The following is a 14,501-nucleotide window of genomic DNA, read 5'->3' as shown; positions in this document are numbered from 1 at the left end:
TAGGGGTTTAAATATCCCTAAATGGCCATCATTGGGTTACTAGGCTCTTTAGTATAATTCTATGTTGTTTTTTAATCCTCAGTGGGCCCACCTGATTTTTCATACGTTGCTATGGGTTCGTTTGAGCCTACAGATTAATATGCCTATGCAATGATTAGACCTTGCATTTGGATGATACCAAATTAATCTTTCAGGTGATTCTGAATGAATAGAAAAAGGTGGTTCTGACTGATTTATTATTATCTTGAAAATCAGCATTCATTTGTTTTTATATTCTTATGGTTTTTCTTAAAATTGTATGGATAATTTATATTATTTTCTGACAGGCCGATCAGAATCGAGTTCGTCGGAACCAAATGCCCCTATATGGTGTGGAAGGAAGGTTTGAAAGGATAAATGAGCATCCAGTTATGTTCTAAAGTTATGGTTTTATTGTGAACTTTTTCCTTACGCATTTTACTCAAAATTTTACTTGGAACAATGTGCAGGATGCAGGGCCACATTCATTCTCAATAGGAATCACTGAAGTTCTTAATTCAAATCTATTGATAGAACTTAGTGCTGATGACATAGAATATGTCTATCAAAGGTTATCACTAATATGCTGCAAATGGCTTATCTTCACTTGTTTTTCTTTCACTTAAACCTACACTTATGTATTGTTTTCATATTCTTTGGGCCCTTCATTTGTTATTTAACAAAATAATATTCTAAGAGAAACTTCTGTAAATCTTTCACTTAAACCTACACTTGTGTATTGTCTTTCTAAAACGTATTTTTTTTGGTTGCTATTTAGTAGTTTATCTGTTTCTTCTTTGTCCATCAAAACATTAAATACTTGAAAAATAACTTTTCTTGATCATCTACTGTAACCTAAAATTTTGAGAAAATATTATTGAACTTCTGTTGATCGACTCCATGTCATATATCATTGTCAAACTTGCATTGTTGTATACATTTGTTGATTTATATTAGGGAAATAATGATAATAACTCATTTTTCTTCAGAAGCCCTGGGAAAATTTTAAGTGTTACTATTCCAACTTTTGAAGCCCTCACTCAATTTGGCATTGCTACCATCACTGTCAAAAACATTGGTAAACTGGAAGCATCATACAGCTTAACGGTGTCTCCTTTGAATCTTCCACTGAACATTCTTTCATGAGTATTAACAGTGATTACACATCTAACATGTAAATATGATGATGATATTCTTTCTTGCAGTTTGATTGCTCAAAAGGTATCACCCTCATGGAGGTAACCTTTATGTCATCCGTGTATGTAAAATTGTAAACCAGTATAAACATTATCTTTAAGCACTCAGAAATGATTTGTTCTAGGAGCAATTCTTCATAATGAAGCCTGAAGAGATTGCAGTTCGCTCGTTTAAGCTGTACCCAACAACAGATCAAGCAGCAAAATATATATGTGCAGGTAATTATCAAGTACAAGATTAGTATGTAAGAAAGTATGAAATATATTTTTGTTGAAATGCTTATGCTTGATGCAGCTATACTAAAGGACTCTGATTTTAATGAAGTTGATAGAGCAGAGTGCCAATTCACTACTACAGCTACTGTTCTTGACAATGGATCTCAGGTTTGAAGAAAGCTTAGAAATATTCTTGAATCCATTTCATTGTTTCCATTTTCAAGATAACAATGATGTTTACTTAACTCTTAACTAAGAAATTCTATATTTGTTTGTTGTACTTTTAAAATGTGATTTTAAGGTTATGTAATTGAGGACAGACTTTACTTCTTAGGTTTAGATCTTTAGCAGAAGTTTTGTAGGTTTGAGTTGTTTGCAACAGTAGAGGTGGCAATGGTGTGGTGGAATGTGCAGAGAATATTAGGGCAATTAGAAAAAGCGGGGCCCTTCCAGACTTCCTGTCCTGCACCTTGGACTAGAAATATGGGTGTGCAAGACAGCCAGGCCTCCTAGCAGAGTAGTACAAACTTGTATTTGTCTTGTTTTCAATTTTGCATGGATTTGACTCGAGAAGTTGATTATCAGACCTTAACACAAGTGCAGGCTTCAAGATCAAAACAATCCCTAATTGGATGGACAATTGATCCGTGGTTAGCTCTTGGTAGTTAGGATTATTTAAGGTGGGATTCAATTCTACTTTCACACGCAAAATATTGAATGTATATAATTACCAAAAAATGGACAATAAATGGGGAAGAGAACTTATGTTCAATGAGAATGTGGAGCTTTTGTTTGACTAGATACCCCAAATTTTGAATTTGGTTGCTCTATAATTGTAAGAACAAAAATGTAATTTGAACAACCACTTTTCTACTCATTCAAATCCCTGTCATTAAGTCTAGGCTGTTTAGTTCACAGTCAAAACTGGAATCAAAATCCCTTGAAATTGGAATCAGAATGGTCTATTCCGTAGCCTGTTTGGTTCAAATAGGAATTGGAAATATCTGGAATGGGATCTTATGCCCAAGGGAGGGGGAGGGAATGGCTATTCTCTCAAATGGGGGAATGCCATTCCACCATGAATGGGAATGGATTCCGATTCCGTCAAACAAAACAATTGGAATGGGCATTCTGATTCAAATTCCAGACCCCTATTCCAGTGAACCAAATGGACCCTTATATTTAACTCTCTTTAACATTCATTGAATCCTATTCTTTACTTGAATACCCCTTTTTCTAATTTGTAGTCTCTCTAATTGTGAGGGCACAAATTGTAATTTGAACTACTACATTTCTCCTCATTCAGTTCCCTCTCATTAAGTCTTATATTTAGGGTATTAACTCTTGTTCTTTCATTGAATCCTATATTAATTAACTATATCAAAGAAAAATAAGTGTGACAAAGAATAATTTATTGATGATAGAAATAAAATACAAATTTAACCTTTTGGGTCAAATGTGTAAACCCTTGATGTCATAATTAAATAATAATAATAATAATAATTAAAAAAGATGAAAACACACAAAAGTATAAAAGAAATACAAAAAATTGTAGAAAACATTTGGGCACCTCTCTAATATCATTTTTTGAAGATAAATAAAGAAAAAAAAAATTATTAACTAAGGACAACGAGAAGAATACAAACGGTGCTGAGGCATCACCCAAAATGGAACAAAACAACTAAGACCCAAAAAACATCTTTCATGCAGAACTCAAACACCCCACACCACTCCCAAACAACCAAAGAGGAAACAATAAAACCCTGAGGAATATCCCCAGCTTGCCTTCCAAAGGTCACGTTCGGAGAAAACCTCACAATCTGAACCACCTGCCCAAAGGAAACAAAAGACACCCTTCCCTAACCTCCATCGGGATTGTTAGTGACCTCTTTCTTTTTCTTGCCAATTCTTTTTTCTTCTTGATCCATTTATTAATTCCAACCGCCAAAAGGCCCCCTTCAGTCTAGCAAACACCTTTGCCACTGGAACAGATCTGTTAAATTTTTTATGTCTAAACCTTTTAACTGCATTAGGAGGATCCTTGTAATTCTTCCTTTTGTCCTGAATCTCATTAATTCTTTCAAGCTCTAGGACTGCATTTTTTTTTTCAAACACTTGCTTTGCTGCCTGAAAACCTCCACTGTTATGCGATGTCCTTGCTTCACTCTGAAGATTTTCGTCCTTCTCCCCCTCAGCCCCATTAACAAGAACACCAGAATTCGAACTATCTGTCTTGCTATCCTTCAAAGGCCCCTTAGAGTTTTCTTCTACTTCCACAAACGCTTTCCTAGCAAAATCCTCTCCACCAAAGAAGAAAAGACCCAACAATCTTCTCGTCTCTCTAATATCATATTCATCATATTAAACAAAAATAAGTGTGACAAATAAGAATAATTTTTATAAACATAGGAATATAAAAAGAGTGTACAAAATTTTGGAAACATATTATTTACTATCATCATCATCATAAAAAATTTCCACATGCAAAGCACGTGTACACTTACTAGTTACAACAAAAGAAAAGAGTATGCCTTTCATCAATTACACAAGGTAGAGAATTGGATTAAGGAAAGGGGATATAAATATCCTTCATCCATATGGCAATTTCTTAACAACGTAATGATTAGAATAGACAAAATTGAATTGTAGAGAAGATGGGGCGGCCCATAGGCTGTTTATTCTTCCTTACTGTTTATGTTTTTTTTTTCTGTAATGGGCCTTATTCTAGGCCCATCCTTTCTATATTATGTTCTTTGTAATTCCTTGCCCAACTAAGGGCCTTCTTGTAATTATTCAAATTTATCTTAATAAAATAGTGTTAGGGTGCTGAGAGAGTGTAATGTTCGAAACTCTCACTCTCAGAACCCTCATTGCCGAACTCTCAAGGTCTGTTTTCTTCAGTTTCTTCATGGTATCAGAGCAGGCCTGAACTTCAGTATTCTAGGGCTGGAAGCTTCAGTTTGTGTTGCCTGATTCTTGGAGGTCATTGGAAGGTGCCCAAGACTCAAATCTCTTGGAGAAATGGTTCGGTGGCCAGGAAGAATCAGAGAAAAAAAGGGGAAACAGTTTGGTTTCTGATTTGAAGCTTAAATATTGTAAGTTGTGCTCAGGTTTCTGGGTTATTTTTCTGTGTTTGGACTGTTGAAGTGTCCGAGATTTCTGGGCTGTTTTCACTCCTTTTGGACTGTCAAAACTATCGAAGCATCCTTGTATTCAGTGCTGTAACTTGTTGCTTCTATGTGGCTGTTTTTGGGGGCCTGTACGGACTGTTCTTGAGGCTTTTTTTCTCCTTTGACAGTGGGATCTTCTCTATTGCCCACACTGTGTTTGTAAAAAGGCCTCTTCAGCAATACAGATTGGTATTTACTCTTCTTGGCTACTTTTTGGTGATTATCTTGAAGTTCCTGATTTGAAAAGGAACTTTGATTGAGGGCATAGTGCATAGAAGTGTTCTAATTACTTCTTGAAGGCCGAACCAAGCTGTTTTGGTGTTTCGTGTAGACAACAAGGTTCGGCTTCAGTCTTGGTTCTTACAACTTCTGGGAGTAGTTTGGCCTTGTGTATTGTTGTTTTGAGGATTGATTGAACTCAGTCATTGCTCATCCTCATTCAGTACACTTGTAGAAGTCATCTGAAATCATATTTGAAGTGTTTACATGATGAACTCCTCAGAATTTGAAAACAAGAATGGTGCTGAATATGGACAGGTTCAGGGAACTCCAGGTGATTCTTTATTGATTGTGACCACAGTTAAACTAGATGGAACTAATTACCTGGCATGGTCACAATCAGTAAAGATTTATATATGTAGTAGAGGAAAGTGGGGGTTTATTTCCGGGAGCAAGAAGGCTCCCCCAGAAGATGATCTATCCTACGAGAAGTGGATTCAAGAGAATTACACTGCCATTGGGTGGCTTGTGAACTCAATGCAGCCACAAATTAGTCAACACTACCTATGGATGAATTCAGCAAAGGAAATTTGGGATAGTGTTGCAGAAACCTATTCCCAAAAACTAAATGTGGCTAGAGCCTATAAATTGAGAAGTGATGTGAAGAATTTAAAGCAAGGGGAGAAACCTTTAGTTGTATACTTCTCAACCTTGAAGTCTCTATGGCAAGAAATTGACCTAATAGAAGCTGTAACTTGGGACACCACCAATGATGCAGAGACCTACAGAAAACTGGTTGAAAGGAACAGGGTGTTTGACTTCTTAACCGGACTAAACCCAGAATATGATATCACAAAACAGAATATTCTTTCCAAGGAGAGTGTCTCATTGTCACAAGCTTATGCATTGGTGAGCAGTGAAGAGAGCATAAGGGCTGTCCAGGTTCAAGGGGCTGATATTAGTGATCACTTTGCGAATATGGGGGTTAAACCCAAAGGGGTTGCTGGGGGTTCTAGTGGCTCAGGAAAGAAAGAAGTTGTATGTGAGTACTGCAAGAAGCCGAAATACACCAAAGACAAGTACTGGAAATTACATCCTAATCTTGTTCCCATTCGGTTTTAGAAAAAACATGATATTAAAAGGACAGGAAGTGCAAATGTGGCTGTTGGGTCAGATAGTGATAAGTACTATACCAAAGAGATGTCTGCTTGTGCACAGTTGGCAGCTATGAAAGCAGAATATGAAAAGTTTGGGAAGATGATCAGTCATCTAGAGGATGTGACTTCTTCTTCCAACCCTTCAGGAAACTCAGTTTCTGCATTTGCTCATTTAGGTATAAGGGCTTCTGCCAATCATGCAACCACTTCAGGTAATCTTAAAATCCCTTGGATTATTGACTCAGGTGCTTCTGATCATATGACCAACCTTTCTACTTTGTTTGTTTCATATGACTTCCTCCCTGGACGTGATAAAATCACTTTAGCTGATGGTTCACTTGCCCCTATTTCTGATAAGGGAACCATAGGCTACAGATTCCTTGTTCCTACCTTCTGCCCTTCATGTACCTAAGCTAAATACGAATTTGTTGCCTATAAGTAGTTTAACCAAATCACTAAACTATTGTGTAACCTTCTTTCCTTCATACTGTGTTTTTCAGGATCTGGAGTCTCAGAAGGTGATTGGGAGTGGCCATGAGGCGAACGGAATATACCTGCTTGATACTCTGGGACAATGCACTGATCATCCTGGGAATGTTGCTTTCGGGTCTGTTTCTTTAGAGTCTATTAGTCGGATTATGTTGTGTCATCGTCGTTTGGGTCATCTGTCTTTTTCTGCCTTGTGTCATCTATTCCCTGAACTGTTTAAAGGAATTAGTTTGTCCAGTCTTCATTGTAAGTCTTGTGAGTTATCAAAGCATTGTAGAAACAATTATTCTTTAAGCAATAAAAAATCTTCTTTTCCTTTTAATATTGTGCACTCTGATGTGTGGGGGCCTTACCACTTACCCTCCATGGATGGCTACAAATATTTTATCTTGTTTATTGATGACTTTTCTCGGTTCACTTGGATATTCTTGATGAAGTTCCAAGACTTGTGAGACAATTCCATGAATTTGTTCTAACACAATTTGATACCAGGATTAAGATTTTCAGATCTGATAATGCAAAAGAATATTTTGAGAAGAACCTATCCTGCTATCTCTCTAACATGGGGGTTATTCATCAAAGCTCTTGTTTTAGGACTCCAGAACAGAATGGAGTTGCTGAAAGGAAAAATAGGCATATTGTTGAAGTTGCAAGAAGTATCTTATTTGCCTCACATGTTCCTACAAGGTTTTGGGGTGATGTTGTTCTCACTACCACCTACCTTATAAACCGTATGCCATCCAGGGTTTTAGGGTTTAAGTCTCCCTTCAATCTCCTTCATCCGGACAATGACCTTTTTCCTATTCCTCTTTGTGTCTTTGGTTGCACCAGTTATGTTCATGTTCCAAGTGTTCAAACGCATAAATTTGAACCCAAAGCCCAAAAGTGTATCTTCCTTGGTTATTCCCCCACACAAAAGGGTTACTGTTGTTTTGATCCTAAGACTGACACTCGGTATGTCTCAATGGATGTCACCTTTGATGAGCTTTCCCCCTTTTATGGTTCCTCTCCAGAAGGACATTGTCCACAAGGGGAGGATTTGTCACAGGTGTTTGCTCTTCCTCTTCCTGTCCCAGTTGAATCTTTTGATGAGTCTGCTTCTCCTTCAAATGAGTCAAGGGCTGATCAGTCGTTCCATTCTCCCTGTCCCAATGTCCTTCCACCTCTACCTCCTCGTCCTATCCTCAACCCCAAGGTGTATCAAAGGCAAAGATCCAGAAATGAGCAGGTTATTTCTCCTACAACACATGAGCCTCATACACTTCCAGTCACAGATGAGACAACAGGTACAGTTTCAGCACCCTTGGAGTCATCCTTCCCTGACCTTGATATTCTCATTGTTGTTAGGAAAGGAAAACGGAAGTGCACTGCACACTGCATTTCCAAGCACCTTTCTTACAGGTTGCTTTCACCTTCATACTTTGCATATCTCTCTTTTGTTGCTTCTAACCCTATTCCCAGGTCTGTGTCAGAAGCTCTTAAGAGTCCAGAATGGAGGAATGCTATGAGATCTGAGATTGATGCCCTACACAAGAATGACACATGGGAAGTGGTTGATTTTCCTGAAGGGAAGGATCCAGTCAGTTGCAAGTGGGTCTTTACTATCAAATATCGAGCTAATGGCACCATTGAAAGGTACAAGGCCAGGCTGGTTGCAAAAGGCTATACACAGACATATGGGATTGATTATCTGGAGACCTTTGCACCTGTTGCCAAGATGACATCTGTGAGGGTTCTTCTATCTTTAGCTGCTCACTTTGACTGGCCCCTTTATCAATTGGATGTGAAGAATGCATTTCTGAATGGTGAACTCCATGAGGAGGTTTATATGTCTCTTCCTCCAGGGATGTATGGAACTGATATGAAAGGAAAGGTATACAGGCTGAAGAAATCCCTTTATGGACTAAAACAGTCCCCTAGAGCATGGTTTGAGAGATTTAGAACAGCACTTGTTAACTTTGGTTATGTGCAGACACAGTCTGATCATACTCTTTTTGTGAAGAGGAGTGGACCTTTGGCAGTATACCTCATTGTGTATGTAGATGATATTGTTGTGACTGGTAATGATGTTTTAGGAATTCATGATCTCAAATCTTTCCTTCATACAGAGTTTGAGATTAAAAATTTGGGGGAACTGAGATACTTCCTTGGCATAGAAGTTGCTCGATCCAAGGATGGGATTCTTATCTCCCAAAGGAAGTATGTTCTTGACTTGCTCTCTGAAACTGGAAAGATGGGTGCTAGACCAGTTGCTACTCCTATTGATATGAGTCATAAACTCTCTGCCTCAGATGGGACATTGTTAGAAGACAAAGGAATCTTCCAGAGACTTCTTGGGAAACTTTTGTACCTATGCATGACTCGGCCAGATATTGCATATGCAGTCAGTTGCATTAGCCAATTCATGCATGCTCCTCGAGACACTCATATGGCAGCAGCAGAGCGAATTCTATGTTATTTGAAGGGCTCCCCAGGAAAGGGATTTTTGTTTGCCAAGCATGGTCATATGAAACTTGAAGCCTACACCGATGCTGACTGGGCCGGAAACATTGATGACAGAAGATCTACTTCTGGGTATTGCAGCTTGGTGGCTGGTAATGTTGTTTCTTGGAGAAGCAAGAAACAATTTGTTGTTGCTCGGTCTTCTGCTGAAGCAGAATACAGGGCCATGGCACATGGAGTTTCTTAACTATTATGGCTAAAATCATTGATGGAGGAACTTGGGGTTGAACATGACAAGCCAATGATGTTGTACTATGACAATCAGGCTGCCATCAACATTGCTCACAACCTAGTGCAACATGATCGAACTAAGCATATTGAAGTTGATTGACACTTCATTAGAGAAAGGGTCTCTTCGGGTGAAGTATGTCTTCCTTTCATCACATCTGAAGGACAGTTGGCAGATTTTCTCACCAAAGGCATTCCCAAGGCAAAACTTCAGCATGATACTAGCAAGCTTGGCATGATTGACATCTATGCTCAGCTTGAGGGGGAGTATAGAGAAGATGGGCCGAATGGCCCATAGGCTGTTTATTCTTCCTTACTGTTTATGTTTTTTTTTTCTGTAATGGGCCTTATTCTGGGCCCCATCCTTTCTTTATTATGTTTTTTGTAATTCCTTGCCCAACTAAGGGCCTTCTTGTAATTATTCAAATTTATCTTAATAAAATAGTGTTAGGGTGCTGAGAGAGTGTAATGTTCGAAACTCTCACTCTCAGAACCCTCATTGCCGAACTCTCAAGGTCTGTTTTCTTCAGTTTCTTCATGAATTAACCAACCCAGGAATTGAACAGCACAAGGACCCAATAGAAAACTTAAAAACAACTTGTAGAATCAGACTGAGGCTGGCCTAGTTTGCTTTGGCTACACCACCTGTCACCAAAAAAAATTTATATCACCTTAAGAAATATAATCATAACTGTTGAGTTTTTTACCAATAAAAGATGGATGCTGAAGGAAAGATGGCCATGTCCTGGCTACTTCATAAATACATGACAAACGAAAACATTTACTTATTAACAAAATATGAGATTGAAGTTACAATATTTGAGCCTCAAACTAAATTTGCATAAAGGTTTATTATATCCCAACATCACAAGACAAAATGTTTCCATTTGAGTGCCTTGCTTAAAACTTGTCATACCATTTTGTGTTCCATGATTTCCTCACAAGAACATATTGATGGGAGTAGAAAAGCTTGATAGTTGTTTTGATATAAACTTTATGAAAGAAGAAGGAAGAGAGAACAGAAAAGTTTCAGCTAGAAAGGAAAAGAAGAAGAAATAAAAGAGAATGAGAGGAAGCCAAAAAGAATCAGTTCTGGCCGCCCCCTTCCTTTTAATTATATACTTCATAAAAAGAATGTACAAGTACAAGTATGCCCTTAGTAGGTCAGCTACTTGTAAGTAGCTAAAAAGAAACAACTTAACATAAACTAATGGGCCTAAGGCCCAATAACTTCCTAACTGAATTATGTAAATAAAAAATAAACAAAGTTGGCCCAATAACTCAACAATGGGCTAGCTCAACCTTTTTTCTTTTTGTACAACTATGGGTTTACAATTTGTGGAATATTTTGAATTTGCATCTATAGAACTCAAACTTATTTTTCTATATGTATATGTTCTCTTCATGTTATTGGATGATTTAGTTGTTCTTTTCCCTATCTTAGGTTTTGCCTACAATCCCTACATAGTTATAGAAAAAGGTGTGACTAATGCCATTGCTACCTTCTTAGAGATTTTTTTAAAGAGGCAATCAATTTGTTCATCAGGATTGAACCTCTGGAAGTATATGCTAAATGTTGATGGAATCTTTGAGGCCATACCTTTGCTTTACTTTTCAGGTAAGATATTAAAAAAAGAAAAATAGGAACATTAACAATGCTTCTAATTGCCTGCAATTTACCAGAAGGGTGATTTTTAGCTCGATGTTGTCATAATGAAGCTCAGAGGATTGTGACTTTTCTTGGAGGATCCACTTTTCGTGATCTGGAGGAAGCATTGCCAGCATCTGCTACAACAAATCTTGTACTAGTATTCAAGTAGAATGATCATTATCATCTTCCACTATTTGGAGAGGGGTTAACTATGATATATATCAAAATTCACCGGAGGGGGTATTGATTGGTCAAAGCCTTTGTGGTATCATGTCTTTCCAGCAGCACACATTTTCCCTTTGGAGGGCCCTACGAAAACCAAAGAGAAGAAAAATACTGTCTCCATATTAGGAATAGGAATTAAAAAACTGCAATTTCCTTTGCTTTCTACCAGGAAATACAAATGATGTTCCATCTGTATTTGTTCCTTTCTTTTTATGGAATGGTACCTTTTCATTGTCATACACACCTATTCTAAATACTAGTGTTTTAACAAAGACTAATGTACAGCACCACATAGGGAGCTATTTTCAAATTTTCCAATTTATATCAATGAATATACTTTACTTTTCTCAAAAAGAAATATGCTTTTTTATGAATTTTTCTATATATCATCCAAAGTATTTTTTACATTTTCCAGATTACTCCTTTTCAACCCCCCAAAACTGGTATACATGGCTTCTTTGAGTCTATCAAAAGCATGTGGAAGAAAATGTGGGATGGCATGGGAGACTTTTTTACTGGAAGAACATGCAGGTATGTGTATCGTAATGGAGTCAATAGATGTAACTTTTAACAGATATACTCCATTACAAATTAAATAGTAATTAAAATTTTGCTTATCCATTTGTACTTTCCTCTTGGTGTGCTTTTACTGTTTATGAATCACCTGATTGTGCTCTGTCAATTTCCATGTGTATGGACAGTCTTATGGCTTTAATGCGTGCTCTGAATCCTAAGGTAAGAGTGATTGATGTGCAAAAGAAAGGTTATGTACAATTTAGAGAAGTTTTTGGGAAACTAGGATTTTTTGTGGACCCCATATGGCTTCAATAGGGCTTGGAAGTCCAGCCACCCATGAAGGGATATTTAATTGGTGGTGGTAGGTGGTTGTAGTGCTCAGTCTAAGTCTTCTAGAAATAAGTTATTTTCGTAGTAAAATTCTGGTTTACATTTTTCGTAAGTTCCGGTTTCTAATTTTCTTTTATATGTAGACCTCTTTACTCTTCTTAACGCCATTAGTTTCTTCTTAACACCATTAGTTTGGTAGTAAAACAAATCCATATTATAGAAGTTGCAGTTTCTAAAGTTTTCTCTAAGTTCAACAGTAAAGTCCTAGTTACAATTCAAGAGGGAAAGCTTATTTTTTTTTATGAATAATTTGAGCTTTATTAAAATACTTTATGTAAAATCTTTACAATCATCCCTTAGAGAGGCACGAGCTGCTACCTCTCATACAAAAGAAAAACACATTACAACTGTGCCCTGAATAAAATAGACCTGTTCACCCCTTGTTTAGCCAAAGCATCCACCACCCTATTTGCTGATCTTCTCACCCATTGTATCCTTAAATTCATATTCATGGTTAGCCATGTAAATTTTTTCATTTCACTCCTGTAGCACCAAATTATAGACTCAGGATTCCTTAGCCATTCCACCACCACTTTCGAGCCCCTTCTATTACCACATTTGTCAAGTTTAGCTCACAATCTGCACACCTTGAATTGCAGCAGCAGTTCAGCTTTGAAAGAGTCCCCCATACCCGTAGGGCCAAAAAAAAGTGCTATAAGTTTACCTTCTTCATCTCTCACCACCCCTCCAATTCTAGAAGGGCTTGGATTACCTCAGCTACTCCCATCAAAATTTGATTTAAGAAAACCTTCAATTGGTGGTATCCAGACCACCTCCACTCTGTCCTTTCTCTTGGAGCTTTTAGCAACTACTTCCCAATTCCTCCAAATATCATCAAAGGTGAACTGGAAGAGCAACTCCAAAGTCTTGATTCAGTGGATCACCCTAACCATCATACAAATCCTAATTTCTTCCTTGCTTCCCTCCTTCTCTGAGAAGATTCTTGCATTTCTCTCTTCCCAAATGGTCCAAATCAAAGCTGCTCCGGCACATCTCCACATTATCCTCCCTCTCTTCTTTGGCCTAGTAAAACCGGAGGGATCAAATAACATAGTAACCTCCGTAGGTATTGTCCACCTGCACCCAAACAAAGAAGAAAACCAAATCCAAAAATCTGCAACAAAGGGGTTGGAAATCAGTAAGCAACAACAACTCTCATTACTGGATTTGCATAAGACACTAGTTTGGGGAGAGACAGGAGATAGGTCTTCTCTTTTGAAGCAAGTCCATAATATTTACCTTCCTATGAACTACTTCCCAGCAGAAGGCCCTTACCTTGGTTGGAGTGGGTCTACACCAAAGCTCTTTGAAGGGAAAGGAAGAAACTGAGGAATCACAAATGGTCTTGAACAAAGAAGCACAAGAAAACAAACCCTTAGTGTTAGGGGCCCAGATCCGTTTATCAGGTTTACCAGGTTCTAAGAAAAACATTTTGAAGGAGTTATAGAAGGTCTAGACAAGCCAAAATTTTGTTATCCCTAAGGCATCTACAGAATCCAAAGTCCCAACTGAGTCCCACAGGATTTAAAGGGGAAAAAACAAAACTTAACACAAACTCATTTTTGTACAAAGAAACCAAGTATAATGAGGGGAGTAGTTCCATTAACGGACAAGAACCAGCCCAAGTATCCTCCCAAAATTTAACAGAAATCCCAAAGCAGACATCATATCTGATGAAGCGGAGAAAGTGAGGTAGAATGTTATGAATAGCTTTCCAAGGTGAGGCCAGAGTATCTCTGTTAGATACACCCGCATCCCAACCTTCCATGTATGCTGGCTATTACATCATGCCATAGTCTGTCCCTTTCCACTGGCCACCTCCAAAGCCATTTCCCTAGCAAGGCCTTATTCTTTTTATCCATGCTACCAATACCCAATCCTCCTTGTTGAAGATTCCTACACACAACCTCCCATCTAACCAAGTATGAACAAAGTAACCAGGACCTATTGCAAATCCGGTGCTATATTTGGATGTTCAACATGAAACCTAAAAAGAAATTCCAGAAACTGTAACCCAAATGTTCAATGAAAGGATTCATTACATGTCAAAAATATGTTGAAATAGCGATTCCTTTTCTGGGAAACCACGATTTCTTACAGAATTCTTCACAACGAAATTTCTTCCTGTGGATGATGACAATACTAAACCTATGTTGAAATTCTTGTACAATTATTCATCCTTGCCCACTTCAAGAAACTCAATTACATTTTTTTTTTCTTTTTTGAAACTGAGGAAGAATGATGCAAGTATAAGATAATGGGCTATTTGCAACTTAGATAAAAGTTGCCTTGTCAGAATAAATATAGACTCAGACAAGATTGGATCTTATGCAACAGTCCTAGGTGTTCAGTTGTCACTTGGCCAATGAAATGTCTTGGGATTCCTTTAGGGGGAAACCCTAAGTTGGCCAATTTTTGCACTGCAGGTGGAGAAATCATCTAAGAAGCTAGCCATGTAGAAAAGAAACTACATGTCTAGCCTTCCGGTCTACTGCCTCACTGTTTTTAGGATTCCAGAGTTAGT

At 37.8% G+C, this 14,501-nt stretch overlaps 1 protein-coding gene across 3 annotated transcripts in view; it reads left to right on the top strand.

The window, feature by feature from the left end:
• Positions 1 to 14,501, top strand: part of HAP2 (hapless 2) — a 146,215-nt gene that overhangs the window by 114,481 nt on the left and 17,233 nt on the right. For 2 of the 3 annotated variants that reach the window (XM_088889684.1, XM_088889683.1), the window contains 7 exons: positions 327 to 407; positions 489 to 589; positions 1,008 to 1,125; positions 1,224 to 1,256; positions 1,340 to 1,433; positions 1,510 to 1,598; positions 11,487 to 11,602. In XM_088889684.1, the coding sequence (XP_088745810.1) occupies positions 327 to 407; positions 489 to 589; positions 1,008 to 1,125; positions 1,224 to 1,256; positions 1,340 to 1,433; positions 1,510 to 1,598; positions 11,487 to 11,602 (632 nt within the window). The remainder of the gene's footprint in view (positions 1 to 326; positions 408 to 488; positions 590 to 1,007; positions 1,126 to 1,223; positions 1,257 to 1,339; positions 1,434 to 1,509; positions 1,599 to 11,486; positions 11,603 to 14,501) is intronic. The other variant, XM_010280262.3, reaches the window with a different exon arrangement.

Source organism: Nelumbo nucifera, chromosome 6 (genome assembly GCF_055504915.1).
Source record: "Nelumbo nucifera cultivar China Antique chromosome 6, China Antique-T2T, whole genome shotgun sequence".
Lineage (NCBI taxonomy): Eukaryota > Viridiplantae > Streptophyta > Magnoliopsida > Proteales > Nelumbonaceae > Nelumbo > Nelumbo nucifera.
The sequence above is the reverse complement of the archived record's forward strand: the minus strand, read 5'-3'. Positions and strand labels throughout refer to the sequence as shown.